At 41.0% G+C, this 24,948-nt stretch overlaps 2 protein-coding genes across 2 annotated transcripts; one reads left to right on the forward strand and one right to left on the reverse strand.

Moving 5' to 3' along the window:
* Window positions 1-3,472: 3,472 nt before the first annotated feature.
* Window positions 3,473-18,294, reverse strand: LOC133954146 (mucolipin-1-like). Its single transcript, XM_062388455.1, has 14 exons — window positions 18,123-18,294; window positions 12,472-12,740; window positions 11,943-12,110; window positions 10,921-11,077; window positions 10,197-10,278; window positions 9,552-9,648; window positions 8,978-9,077; window positions 8,326-8,432; window positions 7,905-8,054; window positions 7,170-7,271; window positions 6,922-7,044; window positions 6,148-6,354; window positions 5,807-5,937; window positions 3,473-5,346 (listed from the first exon to the last, which is right to left on the reverse strand). Exons 1-14 carry the CDS (start codon window positions 18,151-18,153, stop codon window positions 5,310-5,312), a joined length of 1,761 nt encoding a protein of 586 aa, XP_062244439.1. The 5' UTR covers window positions 18,154-18,294; the 3' UTR covers window positions 3,473-5,309.
* Window positions 18,295-20,385: 2,091 nt separating this feature from the next.
* pglyrp2 (peptidoglycan recognition protein 2) lies at window positions 20,386-23,970 on the forward strand. Its single transcript, XM_062388456.1, has 4 exons — window positions 20,386-20,571; window positions 21,031-21,891; window positions 22,398-22,608; window positions 23,118-23,970. Exons 1-4 carry the CDS (start codon window positions 20,502-20,504, stop codon window positions 23,416-23,418), a joined length of 1,443 nt encoding a protein of 480 aa, XP_062244440.1. The 5' UTR covers window positions 20,386-20,501; the 3' UTR covers window positions 23,419-23,970.
* The last annotated feature ends 978 nt before the right edge of the window (window positions 23,971-24,948 follow it).

The raw sequence follows: 24,948 nt of genomic DNA on the forward strand, positions 1-24,948 counted from the left end.
ATGTGACTGTTGCTCCTGCTGTATATCCGAGAAATAAAATGGCCGCATTCCAAGTAAAGAAACATCTCCTCCTCCTTCTTCACGGAGCGGTCCGGACGGCTGGTTACCGGCCAGACAGCGAGCCAAGATAACCAGTGACAGGGGCAGCTCCTGGTACATGAGATATAGGAGACTTGACACATGCAATGTAAAACAATACATTAACGTCACACCATCATCCTCTAACCCCGGGGAATCACCGGAGGTAGAAGCGCTGCCAAAAGCGGTCCGCCTCCTTTCCTCGCCCATGTTAAATACTTGTTCACACACTGGCAGCGTAGTGCCGGGAAGAACCGGGAAGCGCCGAGGCCACACACACACAATCACATAATCTCATGTAGGGTGGCCTACAGGCTTGCGTAGGTCAGTCACCTGGGAAGACCAGCATCAATTACCCCTGAACCAGCGCAGATAAATTGATATTAAATATGAATTAAATTAAATTAAATTAAATTAAAAAATAAATAAATAATGCGCACACATCCTGCGCAGAAGCCCATTGCGCATATCCTGCAGAAGCCTATTGCGAGAGCATTTTTTTTTTGTCTATTGCAGCTCGTGTGTCTATTTGCAGCGTTTGTCTATTTGCAGCGCGTTTCTGTAATGTGTTGTGTTATGAAATTGATGAAGATGTTTTCTTACTTTGCTTGTGTTTTGTCAACTTGCATGTTTTTTTTTTTAAGTTGCTGTCCGTTGAGCTCTCAGGGCAACCGTATGAAACTCCAAAGGTGTTCTGTGGACTCAAACACTAGATAATGATGGTATTTTCATTTTTGGGTGAACTATCCCTTTAATGCTCCATAGCTACTTCAGAATTACTCCTTGTCATTAGTGAGTCCTCCTTGGACAAGATACTGTCACTTTTTTTTTTCTTTGCGTGCTGGACGTTGTGTGCAGACCTTTTTATAAACAGTCAGGGATGAAGAGGGAAGTTAGAAAACTGCACGTTCATTCTACCCGGGTTATCTGCATTGAAGAAGACATGTACAACTTGGTCCACAGACTGATGACAAACTGTCCTGCTGGTCTCCAAGACTTTAAATGACATTTTCTGCACTAATAGTCTATTACAGTGTTCACTTCCCTATGGTACAGACCCACAATAGCTGCGAGCTGAATGCTTGTGTTGAGCTGCAGCTGCAGGCTCTACAATAGAAATCGATGAAAAGAGGGGGAAGACATACAAAGACTTCTGCAACTCACAGAGAGAGGAAGAGTGAATGGGCTAAGACGTCCGACATCAGCTGTTGTTTTCTCTGATAAGACTCAAAGAGGAGAAGAAAAGGCCCTGCAGGGAAAAGAGATAAAGAAATCCTAAACTCTTGAGGGGTGAGGGGAGGAATGAAGGATTACCAGCAGTCGTCAGAGCACACGTTCTCTTCTCAGTGTGTCGCTCACTGAGGAGTGAGAGTGTGTGTCTCAGCTCTGCCTCTCTCTCCATCCGTTCTCTTTACCCTTTCCACTCATCCAGAGGCCCTGCACTGGAGCAAGGGGGGGGGGGGGGGGGGGAACCAGAACTCTCATGAAGTTTCACCAATTCTTCAAATTTGGTTATTGCTACGAAGCAGTTTAAAGGCGTGGATCAAAACGTCTGGATCATTTAAGCTGTTACTGAAAATAATTTAAACCTAATTTTTTTATTATTTTTATTTATTTATAGGTAAGGTGTGGCTCTGCCAAGAGAGTGTCCCGAAACCATTAGATCTTTTATTTGGCTAAACTAAGCACTAATGGAAGCCATCATTATATCACAGGGCTTGAAAAGCTCGTAAATCCCCTCACATCCTTCCCATCCATCTCAGATTGCTTCGTAATGTTGTTACAAGAGGGAGTGGCTCAGCGCCTGGCTCTGCTGAAACAGAATCAGGATGGACTGACGGGCTCAACGCAGACCTGGAATCTTCTAAAACTGTTTCTTCAGTGTGGTCTGGTGACGGTCGCCCATCTGCCCTGAATTCTTTCTGTGAAGACAGCTGCACACACCGCCTGTGGCGCTAAACACAACCTGCATGGAACCTTTTCATGTGTAAACAAACAGACCGGCAGACACACCATCCACAAACTCAATGACTCAATGAATAAGAAATATGTAAAGAAACATGAACAACTAATTCTGGTGCTGCAGGTCCGTCTTTTTTTCATTCTCCAAGGAGCTTATATTTTCTCTCCTGTCTCTTTGTTTGTTGGTTTGTTTGTAAATGAGATTACACATAAACAACTGGACTGATTTCCAAAAAACTTTGGGGAAGGATGCGATATGGGTCGGGGGAGAACCCATTCAACTGTGGTACAGATGCAGGTTTCCCCCCTCTGCTTTCTTTAACATACTGAGATAGATAGACACACTTAAACAGTGTTTTGTCCAGCTAAATGCTTGCTGAGCATTTAGACCAATGGCATGAATTTAAAATCAGCACAAATGAAATTCATCATGTTAGCGTGCCTTGCAACTAAACAGTTAATCCTCATGATCTGGAAAATCCGAAAGGTCAACTGGTCATGGCCTGTGGGTCACAATAAGGTCGCTCCTGGACTCACAGCATGCTCTCTCTCTTCCTGATCCCCTTTTATATTTACATAAATGTGTCAAATAGAAACAAGCATCAAATCATTTTTTTAATCCTTTCTTTTTTTTGTTCTCTTATATTTTGTTTTAAATGGTGCTGTCTGTACATTGTTTGTACAATTGTGTTGTTTTCAAATGTCCCTGTACAGCATCCTGAATATGTGTAAGCTATGTACTTGTACTGTTATACTGTCATTTTGTTCGTCTCTATGTATATTATTTAAAAAAAATGATCAAATTTTAATATAAAAAATCCTTTTGGGATTGGCTAAGGGTGTTTTTAACATTTTAGATTTATAATTTTCTATGGACCTTGATGAAATGTAGTTTCAAAAGGAGACTCTCTGAGTGCCATTCTTGTTTTTATCTGAGGTGCTTTCCTAATATAAAAGGCCCTGAAGTTCAAACAGCAAGTCACAATTGAGTAACTGGTGCACATTTGAAATCAAGCTGAGATCCAGCTGGCAGTAACAAAAGGCATCGACATCAGCTCACCGAAACTGAAAACATCCTGTACACACATTATGTGAAACACAATGTGTGTCAGAAAGGTAAATAAAGACATATCTATGAGACGCTCTCATAGAACTATGAAATCCACCTTTACTTGTCTCTCACACACTCCCACATGAACCATCGAGGCATCGTCGGGGCAGTGCATAATGTATGGTAATATTAGGTTAAGTGGGTGGAAAGCGAAGATGTGCTACATCAGCTGCCAAGCCTCACTCGAAAAGCTCAATAAGCAGGAAATGAGCTCATCATATTGGTCGGCTCTGGAGGAAAAAAAGGAATTGTGATTTCTCCTCGTCTGAGAGCTTTGTGCTGCAGCGTCTCAACTAAAACATGCAGGAGATTCACAACAGCTGTGTTTGACTGTGTCGGACAGAAGGATTTATTGGGAGAAATCAAGAATCGTAGTTTCCTTTAAGATTTCAATGTGCTTTTTTTTCTCTGCCACCTTTTTCAAGAAGAGAAATCAAACTTGTAGTCCTCTGATACAGCATCCACACTCATGAACAACAAGCTCCCTCTTCTGATGAGAGAAGGAACTGTGTTAGAATGAAACAAAATAATCCGTCCACAACCAGCTTCATTTTCAAAGATGATCAGGGAACATTTTGTCACTAGATAGTTGACTTCATATAAGCATTTCTTAAGTAAAAGCACAGTTTTTTCTGTATAAAAACATGATATCTTCAAACATTAGGAAATGAATAGCAAGAAATACAAGTACATGCATGTAAAATCAACATAAGTTAAGGCCATTGATATGTTTGGCACACATTTTTCCATCTAAATCCCTAAATAAAATAAATATAAATGTACCAGTGTTTACTCATCAGACAGAATATGAGGTGACAGAAAAACATTCTGTCACCTTACACTCAAATGAACCTGCAACTGCTCGGATCAGAGATCATCAAGACACTTTTCCAAAAAACATATTCACGAATCCAGATTACGAGACTCTGGAAACTATTGTGCGTTTTATGCAGAGTATAGACAGAGAAATGTAAAGTTATTCAAGCACTGGACTGCAGTATCAGACAAGACATAACAATAAAAACTGCAAATAATGTGGCTAAGGTATTATTGTAGATAAACAAATATATGTCTGCCAACATTTTATCTTGTTGTTCCTAACCCTAAACCCGCTCTGTTTTGTAAGGCATTTAACAAGTCATATGAAAGTCTGACTTCTGAACTTTGGGCATCATTAAAGAAACACACAGTACATGCACATCGCTCTGGAGAGCAGCTTCGTTTGTAGTAACTGACCACAGACAATTTTAAGTGCCTCATTAGGGAGCGAGTGCATCCCATCGATCATTACTCTGACAAATGCAACTCAATCCACTATAGCAATCGAGTGCGGCATCCAAAATGAAACTAAAGATACACATTTGAAGGCAACGTGATGCTCGTGCTGTGGGACCGGAGCCAAAAAATCAGTTAGAAACGTTATACACTCTGTGGAATCAAGTCAATTCCACACCTGAAACCTCGCTCTGTATTTCTGTTTGTGGTCCTGTTGTCCTCCCTGATTGTCTAAAAAAAGACAGCATACTAGAAGGTGGAATTCCTCCTCTCATTCCAGTAGTTTGCGCAGTAGACAGCTCTATGTTATTATGAAATAAAGAGTGTGAGGTTGCTGGATATGTTTTCTGGGATGTACAAATGCCTCATTTTTAAAGCCCTGTCCTCAGGAGGTAACCAACTTTGAAATACTATAAAAGTAAAAAACACAAAAATAACAACACCATGTATGTACTTCTGCAAGTCCCCAGCCTGTACCTGTTTAGTATCTCAACAGCCGTCCCTGCCACTGGTTCAGCCTTGTGTATTTTTAAATAGATAGGGGGAAAAAATACAGATCTGTTTGGAATACCAACAAGGAACAGAGAAATGTCTTTGCATTCATCAGCCATGATGATGCTGAGTCTTCCTCTTCACGCAGAGGAGGAGTCTTGTCATTCATCAGCCTTCAGTCTATGGAAATGCATACAGGCTAAATATGAGGTCCAATAAAAAGACTGGTGTTGTATAATCATTGTACAGAGTGCTGGTCCAGCTGAAGGCAGTTCCTCCTTGGGATTTGTGCTAAGAATTTGACCCAGACACAGTATGTTGGCGTCAGGAGACTGTGCAATGTGTCCCTGTGGCCAGCAGGGGGCAGCCAGTGAGGTCACCGAGATAAACCTCAGTTCACCAGCAGGGCGTCTTCATATGTCGTTGTTCTGTGGGGAAATCAAAGAAAGAGGATGTTGATGTTAACAATTTCTGTATCATAAGTCATATATTCTTATTTAGAGTCACACAATTGTGGCAAAATAAGTTACAACAGGATGAAAATTAGAAAGTTTTTCTGATGTTCCCTCCACCTCAAACTATTATAAAAAATTAGGGGTTAATGTCCAGCCCAGTGAATATGCATATGTATATTTTTACATTTAAAAAAAAGTCTAAACCTCTCAAACTGAAAACTACATGGCTAGAAACAAGGCAGGAGTTGTCATCTGACACAACCAGGTAGCTCACATAATGTCTACTATAACGTCTTTCCTCTGATGCTTATGCTGTATTCAATTGGTCCTGCTTCAGAAATGTTTAGATCCAGTTAGGTTTAAAATAAGAATTAGACAGGCTGCGTTGACCAATCATCTGTTGTGTCTCTGACGTGAGCCGTCTCCTCCTCACCTGTCGCAGCAGCAGAAGAAGGAGCACGGTGAGGTTTCCAGACCCCTGAACTTCCCTGAGCTCGGTGCGTCTGTACACTCTGCTATGAAAGCCTGTAGGTCCGTGATGTGGATGGGTTCTTGGGTTTGGTGCTGTGGGAATTGATGAGAGTGCGTTATTATTTAGACTTTAGGGGCTTCTTTCAAAAAATATTCTCTCAGCAGCTATGGGACAAAAATGTCCTCTCCATGAAACTGCGATATGACACTACATTTATTCATATTATTCTGCACTTTCATTGACTTTTTCTTTTAACCAACATCATTAATGCCAAATATTCAATATTTATATTCATTTCCTACCTTAATGGTCTCGTAGGCTCCTGTGATGAGAGCAATGAACAGCGAAAGCACCATGTAGATGAAGAGCGAGATGAAGGTGTACAGGTAGACTTGGCTGAACAGCCACACCAGAGTGCTGCTCTCCTGCATCCCTGCAAACGTCACAAACATGTCGTCCCCGTTGATAAGCGAGAACAGGCACTCCGACACCATGGACAGGGAGCGGAACTGAGGGACAGAAAACAGACAGCGCCAATAAACCTCTGAAAACATTAGGAAATGACAAACTGAAATGTGCTAACATTGCTTTAAACTGAAGATATCGGGTTTTAGCAATTTGTTGCAAATAATACTCCAACTCAGCAATTCTACAGTGTGACGAAGACATGGTCTCGCTACAGACTTTCAGGTGAGAAATAACTCAAATAAAAGTTTTGAAAACGGTACAAATCATGTGAGCCAAATTACCGTGCAGAAGTTGTGTGAAATAAGGTAAACATATTATGATTTAAAGAGGAATATGCATGTTTAAAGAAATTAAAAAAGGCTGTTGGACAAAAACATTTTGTATTGCCGCTAAAGCATAGCTGAACCTGTAAAATGTGGTTTTATGTTTGTCTGAAACTTCCAAATTATGATAGATTTAAATTTAATTTATTAAAGACAGGTGATGAGCATTATTTGAGGTAAGCAAATAGTTAAATGTGAATAGAAATGATGCTTTAACATTCAACTCTGAAGAGGTTTTACTTCACCAAGTGATAACACCCCTGAGAGAGTTTCCGTGTCATTCACCTTGACATGGTACGGTCCCAGGACGATCCAGCCACAGAAGCAGTAGCCCAGATAGATGACGGCCACACAGAGGCAGAACCGAATCACGTTGGGCAACGCAACTCGAAGTGTGATGATCAGAATCTAAAGTTACAGTGTGGGCGAGAGCAGGGACAATATATTAGCTGAATTTATTACATCAAAAACATCCTCAGAAATTAAATCATCAGCAGTGTGAGTTGATTCGCACCACATGTCCTGAGACTTACGTTGTATTTCTGGAAGAACGTGAGGTAGCGAATGACTCCCACCCACACCAGGAGGGTGGAGGTCCCTAACAAGATGCCACAGAGGTCATAGGAGGACATATTCTGTCAGGAGGAAAGAGATGACATCTATGACTTTATTTATATCATGGCCACCGACAAAGAATTCAGCCTTTTAAGTGAATGCTCCTGTATAGAAATTGTGTTAAAGACAGCTACAGCTCAGCTACAGACTGGAGTCATATTTGAAAACACTAGCAACATTTATAAAAATAAGGATGAATAGCTGCTCTCACTTATTTACTAATAGTAGGAAGAGGTATCTGGGCTAAATGGACTTCAACAGAGGAGCTAAATAACAATATTTTGTCATGTTATTTAGTCACAGTGAGAGCATTTCCTCAGCAGAGGAAATGTGACTAAAGCTGAACAGAAAAGAAAGAGATGTGGAAAAGTCACAGTGAGTCTTTGTCAGAGGAGAGAGGCAGCCAGCGTACACAATTATTTGTATTTACAATCCCTCCAGTTCAAAGTGTAAACTGACAATAAAATGTTGTGTTATACATCCTTTGATTTGACCAGACGTTGATGCATTCAATATTCCAATATAAATTAAACTAAATCATAAGCACTAGTTAAACATTATGATGTTTCAGACCTTTGCTGAAGGATATTTTCTCTACCTGCACCTCTGAATTTGGACCGAATACCCCTGGTGTACTGGTTTGCAGGACATACCTTAGCCTCAATACCAACTTTGATGACACTCCCAGTGATGGTGAGGATGTCACTGATGATGAGGAGGATGTACCAGCCGTTAATGAACTCCAGCCGATCTGCCCAGCACACTTTACGATCCAGACTCTCTTTAAAGAACTCCACAAACTCCTGGAAAACACATAGAGACGATCAGAGGAATGAACCAAACCTGAAGAGTGAGGGATTCATGCAGAGTAGGAGGTCTATTGATTGTACATTCATAAACATCAACTACACGCATCTATTCGAAAATGATAATATCCTCGATCTGCTAAAGGCTAGCATCCTCACTGTCCGAATCATGAATCTGCTTGGCCTGGGTTGATTTGACGCTCTCTTATTCAGAACTCTCATTCTGTTGTATGTTTCCTCTCTTGTGACTGTAACAGACTTTCCTCACCTGCTGCAGTGTGATGCCTCGCAGTATGGAGCGCCCGCAGAGAAGCAGTGACACCATGCACACCAGAGCCACCACAACATCAAAAGCTACACGAGAGTAGTTCTCAGCTGGGGTTTAAAGGGGAAGGAGGAGAAAAACAAACAGAGCTGTTAGGGATCTTTCTCCTCAATATAGGGATGTTGCTGTACACCTCCATTATCAAGTACTTCTGTATAAATAACTTAATGGATAGAAACTTCCTGTTGGTTCAGCAACTGTATGCAGCCTTTAATGTCCTCATGATCCTCAACACAGTCTCAAACATTGACTGTACAAATATGGTGAAGCCAAATAATCTTGATCGCCCCCCTGGTGGCTGCCTGTCTCATAAATCCAGCCACCCACCAAAATAATGATTGACAACTAAGACTGACTCATGATTGGTCTATCAGGGGGATATTGATGGGACTTCGATACTACTCCTTGCAGACTCTGGCTCCAAATGCGCAAAATCACATGGAGACATGTCTTCCATCTTTATATACAGAGTTTGGCTTGAAACCGGTTTCCTCCCCTTACCGCTGACATATTTCTATGACTTCCATGAGTCTCATGTCGCATGCGGCTCTCTCCTCTGTCAGAGTCCCAACCCCCCTGTAAACTTGTGTCTCACCCTGTCCAGACACGCTCGGTTCTTTACACTCCTTAATCGATGCGTGATTATCTAACCGGATCTTCACCTTGCCGCTGTGCGCCTTGTTGTCCAGAACAATCTGGAAGAGTGAGTAGACAACACAGAGTTCATTCCCATGAAGCTGTACATATATTCTCGAAAATGAATGAATGTATAATCTAACAGAATGTAAGTAGTCAGATATATTGATGCTAATTGTCACTGACACAGAATCCTTCAGTTAAGATAAATTGGATCAGTGTTGAAGAAAAAACCACGATGTCTATACTAAACAATGTAGAAAATGTGGTCCTTTACTCTGTCAATAGTTAACATAATAATTAGCACATGACCATATGGCCAAAGAAGTCAGTGTCTAATGCAAAATAGAAAACTCATTATATCAAATAGAAGAAAATAATACACTAAAAATATTGTAACACAGCGACGGTCAGGGTTGTCTTCTCATAACCCTTCAAATAAACGCTTGAAAAGGTGCTTGAACGAGGCAGCCTCTCAAATCAACCTGTAATCCATCAGCTTCGTTTCAAGCCTTCGTAGGATTTGTTCTCACCGTTATGTAAAAGGTGTAGCAGTCTGGGATCTCGTTGTTGATGATGGTCTGTATATTGATTGCCTTCAACTGGAACTCTATTGTGACATTAATGAGCCTTGAAACAGAGAAGACAGACATTAAATAAATCATTGTATTTTAGTTCAGCTAAAATGAGAATATAACTTTGAAGATACTAACACATATCTGGTAAAAGTCCCTTTTATTCAATTTTACCAAGTGCATTAGAAAATAAAAGACCCTCATGGACAGTATTGTATGCTGTGTATAAAGTGTAAGAGGTTGCTAAATAAGCAGGCATACCATTATTGTACCAGTGTTATATCCAATGTAATGTATTTGTATTGGTTAATTAATTGAAGAAGGTTTTCAATTCGATATGTGGATTTAATTTGAAACTTGAAATATGCAGAAAATAAAAGACTGTTTACGAGTTCATTGATGTTATGCAGCAAACTATGCCTACCTCTGTGTGTGTTTCTGGAAGTAAACCTGTGCCAGTGTCCCTGTACAGGGGCTTGAATGTGCGTGTGCAGCAGAGATAATTGATTTGTTGAATGTCATCCGCCATTACTACAGAAATAATCTCGGCGGCGGAGGCCAAACAAGGAGAAGCCGAAGCCATGCAAAAAAATGAAGCCTTACTTGTGGAACTTGAGCGTAAAGTTCTTGTAGTTGCTGCTGAGCGAAGAAGGGGGCACGGACAGAGGGTTCACACCTACACAGTCTGCAGAGGATAAAGAACAGGAAGAGAAGTGTCCTGCTGAGGTAATACTGGCATATGCTGAAGTTACAATCAAAGACAGGGAATGCATCTGAATTTCTGATCACTGGTAATTTCCAGTTTGCACATAGAGAGGACAAAATAAAAAACATTATGAAATCATGTCAGCAATATTAGACGTAACCGATTAGACAGAAATACAATGGGGCATAAGTTGGAGAAAGATTTAAACATGAAGTTATTTCCAATGCTGAACTCGCTTCCTCTTAGTTTGTTAATATCTGACTCAAACACATGTTATTAGGAGGAAGTAAGAAACTCTGAGGGTACGCAACAACATTCATGACTGGAACTGTTGGACATTTCAAAATTCACATTAAAAACACATGCACAAACGCTGTCGGTGCATATGAACTCTCACATAAATGCTGTAACAAAGCTAATACTCTAATACAAAGCTAGACATGCATATTATCATATACATCTCCTTAGTTGTGTATCTGCTACATCTCCCACCACTTATCACAGAATGAACAGCTTGTCATGGACAATGAAAGTTCACACATTAGCACAACACGGAGGCGAGAGCAGAGGGCTCCGAACCCTGACCTGTGCTAATCATGTGGTACAGTGTAGTTCACGTACCTGTGGAGATGTGTGGGTCTATAATAAAGGTGTCGTTGGCTGGGTCGATGCTTCCCTTCTTGTAGAACTGCTGGCAGAGGGAGAGCGCGCTGCCATTCACGCCAACACCGTACACGTATGCGTAGCGTCCCACTGTGGTCTCTGGTAAGGCCAGATACTGGAGGAACGGGGGGAGGAGAGTAATGAAGACAAAAATCCTGTGGCTTCATGAATCTGCCTCATAACCACACAGAGTTGAGATGAAAAAGGACTTGAGGAACTATAACAAAGAGGTGAACTTTCTGGTGAGAAGCTGAGATGAACTGCCAGTTCCATCTGACCTATGCATCTCATCCAGAAGGCAGCAGGTCGACTGGTCTTCAACCTACCTAAGTTAACTAATACCACACCCCTACTCCGCTCCCTTCACTGGTTACCAGTGGCTGCTCGTATCCACTTCAAGACACTAGTACTTGCGTACTGTGCTGCGAACAGACCGGGCCCAGCCTACATCCAGGAAATGGTTAAACCTTACACCCTAGTCCGTCCACTCTGCTAGCATTGGACAATCGTCCTGCTGCTCCCTCACTGCGAGGGACACCTAGCCACTCAACAAGCAGCCGTCCTGGCTCCCAATTGGTCGAACAATCTCCCCATTGACATCTGGACAGCACATCTGCCACCGCAGGCTAAAGAAATATCTGTTCCGACTACACCTTGGTTAAGAAGATGATGTCTAATAGCCTCTGGTGTTAACTCTGGTGTTTATAAGAAAAAAAAGAAAAAAAAATGCAGTTGGACTAATATATTGCACTTACATTTAGCACCAGTTTGGCTAGAGTGTGTCCATTTTGGTTCAAATCCCCAAACCCCCCCGGATCTAATGAAATTAAATGTGTTTTTTAAGGACACATTTGAGCCCTGGTGAAGGTATGTGCTCTACTGAGTGACTCTCTAGTTTCAAACTGAGAAATACAAGTTGGAGCAGTGCTAAGAAGTAGTTTCATATATTTAAGCAGCTTTCCATCTGTCTCAGGGCTTACCCGCTCCACGGCATAGGAGATGTGCTCATAGACATCGCGCTGCGTGTAAGCCGCAAAGGAGTCATCTGCGGACTCATCGTAGTCTTTGAGGAACAGATGCTTGAAGGTCATCGTGTTCTCCTCCTTGAAGGTCACCACCACCTGGTTACTGAGGCCAAATAGCACCAACTGCAGTGAAGAGGGGGGGAAACAAAGGAAGAGAGGGAAGACTGAGATATGTCCCTTGGAAAAGACAGGACAGAGGCAGCTGTGGCTAGGGAGTCAGAGCGGGCTGTCCTCTAACCAGAAATTTGGCGGTTCAATCCGTGTGTTCCCCATTCTCTGTGCCGAAGTGTCCTTGGGAAAGATACTGAACCCCAAATTGTAACCCTGACAGCTGTGTCGGCAGTGTATGAATGAGGTGGAACAGAGAAAGTGCTGCACATAGATGCACTGTATGAATGTGTTTGTGAATGGCTGGATGGCAAAACTGTGCTGTAAACCGCTTTGGACCAGTATACACTTTCACTAAAGTTCTGGGATGACGTACCTGAGCTGTGACAATGATGATCTTGAGCAGCTGCAGGCCCAGCTTAAATGGCTTGCGGCCCTTGGCGTGATATTTATCACAAGGACTCATGAAGAAGTATTTCAGCTTCCTGCGCAGGGCCTCCTCTCCCTCACCAGCCCCGATCCAATGACCCGCTCTCGCCGCGAGGAACTGATGGTTGTTGGCATGACTGTTGCTCTGATGCTCATGCTCGCCGCTGCTGTCCGTGGAGCCGTAGCGCTTCACCGAGGAGGACAGGCTTTTTTTCTCTGTGTGGAAAAAAACGATAGAATGTTTGATTTCTCAGTCGAACTCATAAAACTTTGATCTGTGAAGAAATAAATCTCAGTTAAAATTATAAGAAGGTCTGAATAAATGTATGATTAAGATTTTTTAATCTTGGACAAACAAAATAGTCGAAAGAACACGTCAAAAACTGTTTTCTCAAGGACGATTTCTTTGATTTTAAGTAATTTTTATCACAGATTTATGTGACAGGTGCTCATCTTACAGGTTTAGTTTGGTTTGAAGTAGTTATTTGATGCTATAGAACAGAGTACATATATATTTATGTCAGGTTAAGACACTCATGTTCCCCACTGGATGATTCCTTGCCATCCCTTTGGCCTTTCATCTTTAAACAAGTCATAATTTAATTTAGTTCAATGATAAAGTTCATGATCAAAGAAGCATATCTGCATTGTCAAAATAGAATGAAGTGATTAAACAAAAGAAAGATTCCAAGGGACTATAAAAACTGTCTCAGCATTGACTGAACTGAGTTTCCAAAGTACTGAGCACAAGTCGAGTCATTTCCTGAAAAACCTGACTCCACTCAACACCTCCTTCTACCTTCCAGCGACAGCGTCCAGTCAGCACCACATGCGCCGGAGTCTGAAGAGTCTGTCTTCAGCTTTCACTCTTTCACCTCAGTCTGACATCATCTCTTTGTCTCTCACTGTGTATGACTTTACTGCTCTTTTGACCCCTCTGGCACTTTGAGCATGTGCTCAACTCAGCTAAACATGTGATTTAACCCCTGTCGCTCCAAAGCTAAAACTAAGTTGGAATCAGTATGAAAAATGATCGGAAGTCTAGTTAAATTTTGAAATGATAGGCATATATATGTATTTCAACCAGTGGCAGTGAATAGGAAAAACAATTTTCCAAAGAGTCTGCAGACATCATAGTAGTTGATGACTGGTTGTAGAGGTGAGCTGATGAATCCAAGAAGTCTGATCTGTCAGGGTTTGACATGGGTAATAGATACTGAGTATATTAAGTATTAAGTTACATAGATAGATACACCTGTTTTACACATAAAGTATTCTTTCTACAAAATGAATAAAAAGGGCATTTAAATAAATAATATAATATATCTATATAACATTTTTAAACATTATTTGCTACTGAGTAGTTTTCCTAAATCCAAGGTGTAACAGTATTTTTTACGATATTTGAGGGTTCCATTGAATTTACACTGATTTTAATTTATTTAATTTATTTTCCTTGTGGTGAAACTTGTTGCTAATGCTCAGTCTGACCTCGATTAAAAAAGATCTGTTCTTATTTGGTCATTACCCCAGTCGCTGCAGTGTTTCCTTATTGTGTTCTTTTGTTTATTCAATGAGGAAGTGTGCCATTCCTGCACAAGTGACAATTTTTGTCACAAGTCAGATGTTACTGAGAGAAACTCTGTACTGAGTCAATGACCCCACTTTGAGGGTTTCGGTGTATGATGCATCCCATGTGATCAGATACAAAAACACACTATAACAACTATACTGGCAAGAGAACAAATACAACTTTTGTGAATTATATTCAAACTTTTTACATATCTATTTGACAAAATTTCATTCAATTAAAAAAACAGGACAATCCCTGGAGCGCCCAGATGTGAGGTGGCCCCTGGTTAGATCATGCAGGCGTCAGAACATGATGCATAAGTTCGGCTGCGGATAGCAAATGTTTTTAGCACATTGAAGTTGGCGTCTGCCCTTACCACCAAAAGCTCTAAATTATCATTGTCTTTCCAAGCCTTCATCAGTGTCTTCTACATGTAGGCCACCTCTTTTTCAATGTCTCCATTCTTTTGTTGTTTTCTTAAGGTGAATTCCTCGGACAATTTCCTTAATGCATTCTCACATGGGCTCAGTCAGACACTCCCAGATGACCAGACTGGTCAATTTAACTTAGATTAAAATGTGTGACTAAGCTAACGGAGCGGGGGATTTATGGTTGGAAACAAAACAGGTCAGTGTGTCATGTCTCTGCAGGGATTGACCGGCCTACCCAATAAGAAAACCACAAATCACATGGTAGGCTATTCATGCTGTCACATGTTCTAGCTGGCTAGACCAGGAAGAAAAAGGTCATTCAGTTTGTTCACTCACACTCAGCAAACAACTGAAAACCTGACTTGGTTGATGATGTTGGGCAGAGTTGAGGAACTTCTTTAAGTCTTACTATGTTGTCAAAATCAGCATGGCATGGTCAGAGGAACCGCTGAGTCAGGATGACTCCAAACTCCCAACAAACTCAATAAGTCAGCAGAGCAAACCAACAGCTTAGCAGAGCTGTGCCATGGACATGAGAAGTGAAACAGGAGGAACACTCCACTGGCGTTCAGTATTAGTCAGCATCAACTGTAAACAGAGGAACCTTCTGCAGAATCACTACGGATTGGCACACTGGCAATCAAACAATCAAACCAATGGTGCTTGACAACTTTTCCTGTTTTTAAACATGGTGCAAAGCTTAGTTAATTTAGTTTGAGAGAGGACCAGTTCAGCAACTGTAACTAAGAGAGAGGAGTTCCTCAAAGTTACATAAAAATCCACATCAAACATTACTGACAGCATTAGAGGAGTAATCACTATTTTTGGTTTGGACTTTTTACCACGATTCGTTTTACTCAAAACAGTTATCCAGTAATCCTGCTTCAGGAGACAAGCAATGTGGCTACAAATTCCATCAGGATAAAACATGTGTTAATAGTCGAATATTGATAATTACCCTGATAAATGTCACAGTTTTTGCTCCTGAGTGAAGTTTGTGGTTTGTTTGTTCTTGATGAGTCAAATAAGTGGAGTTCCACTCCAAGGTAAATAGACTCTTCAGATTCAAGATATAACCTGACACCTTATGATAAAAATATTTTACCCCCCCCCCCCCCCCCCCCCCTGCAGACACACACACACATACAGCTGCAGACAACACAGATATGTAGGAGCTCTCAATCACTTGGCTGTGTCTAAATTAGCCGAGAGCGACAGCATAGTAATTAACTCAGCTACGGCGGAGGCAGGTGAGGGGCCCTGGCTTCGACGGGGGTGGATGCGTTGGTGAGAAGAATGAGAGACAGCTAAAAGAATCCAACCACTTAACATTTAGTGTTGAAAATAGGTACAGAGACCAAGAGCACACATATCTCTGATCAGAGTGTGTCGATCGTCTCGGCAGATAGCAATCGGGCAATCAAAAGTGGGTGCGAGCCGCCGGCCGTGCCGCCGTGTTTGACAGCGTCGCTCAAGCTTTATTAATCTCAGAAAATAATCTGGCTCTTCCGGTTAGGGTTGGCGAGTTGGCAGAAATACCGATGTAGCAAACTCCCTGACAAACAAAGTTCAGGGGTAAAAACAGAACCTCCTTGGTGGAAAAATCTGGATCAGTCATCAGTGGAAGCGTAAACAGTTTAAAAATACAAAGTGAAATGTTCAGTTCATTCCAAATTAATAAACAAACATACATTCCTCTGTTCTCCTCTAATGGAAAGTAATTATATTGTTATTGGGAGGAAAACTCGGAAACACTTCTGCATGTGCAAGTGCACAAGACACAGACCACCATGCTTTAGTGATTTAGGTCAACTGACCCTTTAACTTGAAGTGTATTGCCCGCATAGTTTGTGTGATGCTACACAAAGAAGCCATTGTGTGTGCGAGCCTCATAGCTCCTTAAAGATCACAAGTTGAGATGAAGATAGCTACTTTTCTGAATTTCCCTCTGGATTAATAAAGTCCCCATCTATCTATCTATCTTTTACAATAATATATTCACTTTCAAACTTTTACGCACACAACCACATCTGACTGTCTTAGAATGGTAGTAAGGGGACATTCACTTTAAAATCGTTCTTGTAATACGAATGTTACAGAGGCTGTGAATGAACTTTCTCATTCAAGTCAAATCCCTCACAGGGACACAGTCAAAATTCATCTACCCCACAATCGCTAACCTGCAAAACACTGCAGACGCAGCCATGCGTAAGACAGGCTTATGAAAGAGCTGTTATTCTGCATGACAGAGTCTGGGCCTGTGGATGCACTTCAGGAGATTTGTCAGTGGGTGGGGGCTGATTTTGGAGGAACAGTCTCATTAAGACCAACAATTCACACAACCACTGTGACCTCTGAAATAGGTGGGGAAGTTCCGAAAATGATACCAGATGCCGAATGCCTCCGATGCAGCAGAAAATGTTCGGTAGGGCATGATGACTATGCAAATCTATGTACCAATCGCAAACCATGTATGGAGTGGCTTACGGTAGTGTAGCCTTGGACAGAGTTCCCTACGATTTTGCCAGAGAATGACCCACAAGTAAAATGTAACGTACGTAAGACTTCAGTTCCGGGGGATGGAATATTAGTGTTGACATCCACAACACCGGCATTCTCATGAAGCATTTGAAAAATCATTAGCAAAGAGCACGAAGATGGAAAAATGGAAAAAACTGCAGTAGCAAACATTGGAAATCGAAATTCAAACGATGCGCTAACTTCCACAAAGACGGCCCCAGAAGCAAGAAAGGTAACGGGAAAACATGTTGAGTTTATTGTTGTGTATACTTAAGATCTATTTATTGATTTGTGTTCTTTTTCCGTTATGACTGTGCCACCGGACCATAAAAAAAGTTATACTGAATTTATTCTCTGGAAGTATTTGTTGTCCTGATGTATCACTTTCATTCATTCTAGCATCAATGCTTTCGCCTCTGTGCGATTCTGTTTTGCATCGTCTTTCTTTGTATAGTGTGTGTTCGATTTTTGTATTGCTTTTGCTTTTTCTCCATTTGAAATTTACAATGCCTAAACTACATTATTTTCTGTTTTTGTTTGATGCTTGTTCAACAATAAGTGTATGCTGCTCAATCCTCGCTCATTGTTTTAACTGGAAATTACTTTATCTTGCCTCAGTATGATTGCTGCTGTCATATACATTACTATCCATAATAAAATTCAACAATCAGTATGAGGAAGATTAGGCATGTCTGACTTGGCTGGCTGACCTTAAGTCCTATGAGGAAGGATGTGTAGCAGGGAAGTATAATGCAAGACCAATCTTTCACTGGTATTAAATAGTTTGACTCGGTTGACAATCAACAGGTGATGTCCTTATAACATCTCTGATTGTGTGTCCGTGTGAGGACTTGACTCGTGGAGAAGAAAGAAAAAACACTCAGGATTTCAACATAGTAGTCATCACAGAGACAGAAGTGCCTCGTGATACTGAAGCTCACAATACACCGAGGTGACATAATGTCTCAGATGGGCAACAACAACAACAACAACAACAACTGTGTCTAATGAGCAACACAGCAGTGTCTTCTTGTGTCCAGATGACAGCGTTAGCTAAAGTGAAATGTGCTTTACCTGGTGAGTCCTGGATTCCTGTCGCAGCCATGAAGTCCACTTTTTAAAAAGACAGGTAAATAAGAAGATCGCAGCTGGAGCTGAAATCAGCTGTCTTCACTGTGTGTGCGATGAGTGTGTTCGAGAGCGTCACGGTGGAGAAGCGGACTGTACGTAGCACTGTCTGTCACAGCCTGACTTCCGCCCGTGTCATGTGACTGGCACCACGTGACCAGAGCAGCCAGCGATCACACCAGATTCACCAGCAGCCTGAAGCAACTCTGCTGTCTCCTCACAGTCCCACCTATAGGCAGGATATACACATTATTACACACTTACAGGGGTATATAAGTTCATTTTAAAAACTTTGAGAACATCTGGTACAGGGGATTTGTCACTCTGATTTGAATCTGAATATGTTTGGACATGTCATTTTTTATTTTGAACAATGTGCTTACATTTAGTAAATTTATTTGTTTAGATTTCTTCATTCATTTGTTAACTTACCTTTGAAGTTCGAAATATCTTTATATCATTTTATGTAAGGCCGACTGTTATTCCTATGGCTCTAAATAAAGTTATGAAAAACTGTCACACTGGTTCAAGCAAGACCGTATTAGGCTGACAGTTTCAATGTTTTTAAGGCTAGAATCGAATGGATTTTCAGGGGCCAGGGTGAGAGTAGAGAGTAAAAAAATTGCCAATACCAATGAATTTGCTAATGTATAGAGAAAAATCATTGACAAATATTCCCCAAATGGCTTTAGGTACATTTCAGTATCGGATTCACATTGAGGAGAAAAACATTCTGAGATTTCAAGAATATAGTCATAATTTAACGAGAAAGAAGTCTTTATATTACAAGAATAAAGTCTTATATAATTGTATGAGATTAAAAAACAAATTGGGGGCGGGACAATGAGCAGCAAGGAGAGCGCGTGCTCGTTGGATTTCCACTTGAAGCAATCTCACTGTTTCTTGAGAGACTATGAAACTAATTTGATTTACACGCAGACATTCACAACGATAGTTTTACATTCGACCACTAACAAAACATTTCGTCCTCCACAAAAGAAGGTATTTCCTGCAAGTCTGTGTGTCTCTTTGTTCAGAATAGACAGAGCTCCAGAGTATTTCATTATTTGTAAAACTAAAGTAGAACTTAAGATGTACCACATTCCTTTATAATGCGGGCGACAGGTTGACCTTTAGATATTTTCTCTGAAATAAAATGCATTCTAAAATTATGACTTTATTCTCATAATATCTGTACGACTTTATTTTCAGATTTTTTTCACTTTAAGTGGCCTTTAAACTCCATTGTGTGATACCAATATTAAGATTTGTATGTTATAAAACATTTAGATGCAACTAAACTCAATTGTGGAATAAGTCAGATATTCCTTCCATCACACATTTGTGGTTCACATAAACAGAAACAGGAGCTCAGTGATGTGTTGTTTTGCCTCCTCTCGAACAAATGACTCATCTTCCCTCTCTGCTTTCCCAGCACTTCATTGTCCATTTACAGAATCCTGAAGAATGTGGCAAAACATCTGTACTGTCTTCAAACAGAAACACATCTTAATCCGGAAACACCTCTTCATGATATTTATTGACATTTCATCAGAACAAAATACAGCACAGGGCAGAGTCTTTGAAGGATTTGACCCCATCGGGCCTGTTAATACAGATGCAATTCATTTAATGTCTGTGGAAGATAAACCTTTTGATTTCAGGCTTTGATGATACTTTTTGTTGATTGCAGTCATTTTCATTTTTTAACTACATTGTATTGTCTTGATTTGAATTAACAATCCTCCATGCTTCTCCACACACACACACACACACACACAAACACACGCACGCAGGCACACAACTTCTTTAAAAGTTCTGTTGGAGTTATTATGGCTGCATGTTTACGTTTTGGCACACAAGCTTCTTTGTTGATCAAAACCTCAAGTCAGGACTGTTCTGTTTGTCAGTAATTCTCCCTTCAGTCAAAGTGATGAAACACACAACAATATTAACCTTTAATCTGTTTTGGCATCCATTAATCTGTGCTAACGTCATATTGTACGATTAATCTGTGGAAGACTGTTAACATCTGAGGAAAAAGAAACAACCCAATATAATTTGAGAAAAAGCTCTGATTTATATGATTTGTAATAAACCTTACTGGTCGGCCATGACACACTCAAACTCCAGGCTAAATCAATATTTGGAGTGCACACAGAGCACTATCCTATCGTGAGTCAAAACACTGTGAGTCATGCACGTACACTTACACAAACAACAGACAACTCATTTTAGACGTCATATTGTAAGGACCACCACTGTACTGAGTGAAAGCCCGGCTCTCAGATTTTCAGTTTGGAGGCAACAACTTGGAGATGCAACATGACTTTTTCTGGTCTATCGGTTCTTGTTCTTGCTTCATTCGGCTTCTTTTCTGTCAGCAGGTCGGTAGGTAAGTTCAAAAGAGGTAAACATCTCTGTTATGTTGAACATGTGTACGCGAGTTAACTAATAATGATAATAACATTAGTTCTATATCACATTTCAAATCAGTTGTTACAAAGTGTGTCATAAATTGGACAATTAACAACAAGGTGACAAAACATTAAAGACAAGACGAAAATGTAAGTGATTTAAACACTAATTATTGAATACAAAATCTAAAATCAAAGACAGCAGATAAAGTAATACAACATGATTTATAATTTATGGCAATAGAGAAAGAATTTTATTCTTTTTTAAATAGAAAAAACGATGTCAACTGTTACAAAGACATGTAAGACAAATGCCCTTCTTCTTTCTACAACCCATGCTGCGATTCAGTTTGGCATTTTTCTTAAATTTTCTTTAAGAACCACAGTGTGAATGTTATTTAAATCATGAACGTACCTCACTGTTACCTTCATATTAGGTCTCCACCTACGGAACATGGACAGTTTCATTCGCGCTGTGCAGCAGGTTGAGGACTCTGACCCTGGCCTGTCCCCTTTGGCTTTGGTCAGGGCCCTGCGGAGGACAGCTGGCCATGATGATGCAATGACCATCCATTTTCTGGGTTCGTCAAATAATCTCAGTGATGCTGAGGTTCTGGACACAGCCATCCTTAACGCCTCGTCTTTCAGCTTTTTTGACAAGGCCATCCACCACATTGTGACGGACTATGGAGAGGAACGTGGGGTGGTTCTAGCTCCAGACGGCACCACAGTTGCACTTGCTCCGTTACTGCTGGGAATCGAATCAGGACTGAAAGCCATGATTGAGGGGAAGCCAGCTGATGGCATCTTCCCTCTTACCTTGGCCAGGACACTTGGTCTGTCCTTCGTCAGCCTCCAGGACTTTCCAACACGTTATCGCATGGGGCCGAGTGGGTGCTGGGACAATGTAGAGCACCCTCAGGTGTTCAAGCTGTCTCTGCTTCCCACTCTGGCCACTGATGCCATGATTAATGGTGGCATGGATGGAGCTGTACTGGGCATGGACCTCAGCGATCAAAGTAAATCTGAAAAGCCGCAGGCCCTCAGTGAGATCTTGAAAGGATACTATAGTTTTACTTTGAATGAGGGGCAGGGCCTTGATGCTGTGACCAGGCACATAAGCCCGAGACGACGGGAGATATCTAGATCCCTTCTGGAGCCACTTGATCTACACAGCCAGGTGATGGAGACACTGGCATTGGTCTGGAAGCTGGAGAAGACGGAATGGATTGCTTGGGACACTGGAGTGGGGCAGGCAGTGAGGGATGGATTGCAGGCATTTGTTCACATATTCTGGGGTAAGTGATCCCAAAAGTATACCTGACTACAATGCAGGGCTGAACCCAAGGTCTATAAAATGGTAGCAAATTATGAAAAATGTCCACATTTGAGAAGGTGGAGCCAGTATATTTATTTAATAATCAAATTATTTTGTCATTAAACTAAACGATTCATTTACTTACATTGATGCAGCTGGAGCACATAAGTCTATAGAATGATTAAAGACCCAAATGTAAAATTGTCTTTGTTATTATTAAAAACTGTATTGTCAATGTCTATGGGGACTTTATTTTTTAGCCTTCAACAATTTCAAAACGAAAAGATAACAATAAGTCAGTTGATGCTTTGAAAAAATACATTTTTAAATGCAATGTTATAAAACTTTTCGATTATCATGCCTTTTACAGGAAGCAACATCAGTTTGTATTAAGACACCCAGTACACTTCTATCTGTTGCAAGATGCCGTATTAAACCACCAGCGGTCAGCAGTGTCTTAACCATCATCCTCTATCCTCTCCTCAGACTGCCCTCAAATCATCTCCCGTTGTCAGTGGGGGGCAAACTCTTACCAGGATACCCCCATCCCGCTGTCTTTGCCCCTCCACTTCCTGTATGTGCACCACACCTACGAGCCATCCTCACCCTGTCTGTCCTTCTCACAGTGCTCTCGTAACATGAGAGCCATGCAGAGGTTTCACCAGGAGGACCGCGGCTGGAGCGACATTGGATACAAGTAACCCAAAGATATACATAGTTGATTGATTGATTGGAAGGTAGTTAGGTTGGTCCGTAGGTAGGTAGGTGGGTAGGTTGGTTGGTAGGGTGTTGGGTAGCTGGTTTGTAGGTTGGTAGGTAGGTAGGTAGGTAGGTAAATAGGTTGGTACGTAGGTAGGTAGATGGGTAGAGAGATAGGTAGTTAGGTAGGTAGGAAGGTAGGTAAGTAGGTAGGTAAGTAAATAGGTTGGTATGTAGGTTGATACACCTGGAGAAAGAAAGGCAATAACTACAGTTTACCATTAAAACTAGAAAAAGAGGGAACTAGCCTGGCTCTGATTAACTTTCATTCATGCACCAATGCATTTTGTCACATGTATTGTACATTCAAATTAATTTGCATGCCTGAATATTTGAAACATTGTCTTTATAAAACACGTTCTCATTGTTTTTCCATAGGTGTTGCTGAGCTTACTTTTGTATTGTGTTTTGTATTTGCATTGAGCTGCACTGTCTCTGTGCCCTCAGCTTTGTGGTGGGCTCTGACGGCTACGTCTACGAAGGCAGAGGCTGGACGTACCTCGGCACTCACACCATGGGCCACAATAGCCTCGGGTATGGGGTGTCAATCATTGGTAACTACACTGCCACCCTTCCCTCTCGCCACGCCATGGACCTGTTGCGCCATCGTCTGGTCCGTTGTGCAGTAAATGGAGGAGGACTGTCTGCCAACTTCACCATCCATGGCCACAGGCAGGTGGTAAACACTGCCTGTCCTGGAGATGCCTTCTTCTCTGAAATAAGAAGCTGGGAACACTTCAGGGTCTGACAGGAGGCCCACTGCCACTTTATTCATCTTACACATCATCGCATTATCAACGCTTTGTTAACTGTTTAATTTTGTTAACTTTTTAAATAGTTTCACTACATGAAATGGACATTTAATCCTCCATCATTTTAATGAAGATGCGATCAGATCCATATATTCCAGTGCAGGATAAAATAAAAATCAAGTGGATCTCCCTGCTCACCAATGATATAATAGTGATTCTAAGGCACTGATCTCAGGACTAAGATGAATTAACATCCAGAACACATCGAATGTACAGAGATCCTCAGGATGTTAGGTGAGGTGAACCTCTTGATTCAACAGCTGTCACTATTTAAAGATTTGAGTTTTTGATTCATGGTGAGTAGTACGAGACATAAATGTTTTTTTTCCCCGAGGCAAAGAAAGCATAAATAGCTGGATTTCTGATGTACTGCTAACTGGAGGTTTTAAGAACCTGCCGGTTGATCGATGTCATGAATCATCAGGGATGTATTCATGTAAAATCATATTTTTTCTCCTCCAATAAAAAGTCTGCCACATCTTATAAAATAGATTGTTTTTGTCATTTGCACCTTCCATCAAAAAGGGGGGGTTGTCAGTGTGAGTACATAATGAAAGAAATGATATTGCTTTACTGCACTTAAGCAATAAACCTACTGAGTGTCCTTCAGTGCTGGATCATTTCTATGGGTGCGTTCCACTGAATCAGCATCTGTGTTACAAGAACCAATCAAAACGCAAACAGACCTAAATGTTGCACAATATTTTAGCCTATAACTGACCCACGTGACCTTGCATACGTGACCCTGAAAGAACCTGTTAACTTTGCAGAGTTTACTGTAACATGGTTGGATGCAGCGGATTAAGTCCTGGGGAAGCCTCTAGTTCAACTAGAGAGGCCAGCCTCATGACTCAGCCTGTGGCTCCAGCTCAAGACAAAGAACTTCATATGACGTGTTTGATTGTGTTTGTCAACATGGTGCATAAGAAAGAAAGTGAGAGCTAAGTGGTTTTTTACTGCAAAATATATTTAAACTCTTACATCCACTATGATGTAAGATATGTTTATGGGTAAATATAATAAAACATAGAAAATATGAAAATCAATAAAGTATGGACACTGTACAATTTTTGTGATAGGGTTCTGTTCCTTTGATTCAGCGAGACTCTACTTCTGACGCACCTAGGCCTTTCCATAACAAAATACACGTGCTCCATGTTTTTTTCTCATTGTTTTTTAATAGGGATGTACTGTTCTGTCTAAGAGAGATATTCTAATGGGCTTCATGTAATTCACAGCTCCCGAAAATCCTGCTAGACATGTTTCACATCCAGGCAAACTTTAGAATCATATGACTGAGCAGGATATGTGAGGGCATATGGGTGTGTGTTTTATTTGTATCCTTTCGAACCTCTTGTACTTTGTCACACCCATAGACTCACCTGTACTGTCTTGTTTCCCCTATAGTTCTGTTTGTTTATTATAGTTTTTTTACCTGCATGTCAGAAATGTTGCTTTCTAAAGTG

This window comes from Platichthys flesus, chromosome 5 (genome assembly GCF_949316205.1).
Source record: "Platichthys flesus chromosome 5, fPlaFle2.1, whole genome shotgun sequence".
Lineage (NCBI taxonomy): Eukaryota > Metazoa > Chordata > Actinopteri > Pleuronectiformes > Pleuronectidae > Platichthys > Platichthys flesus.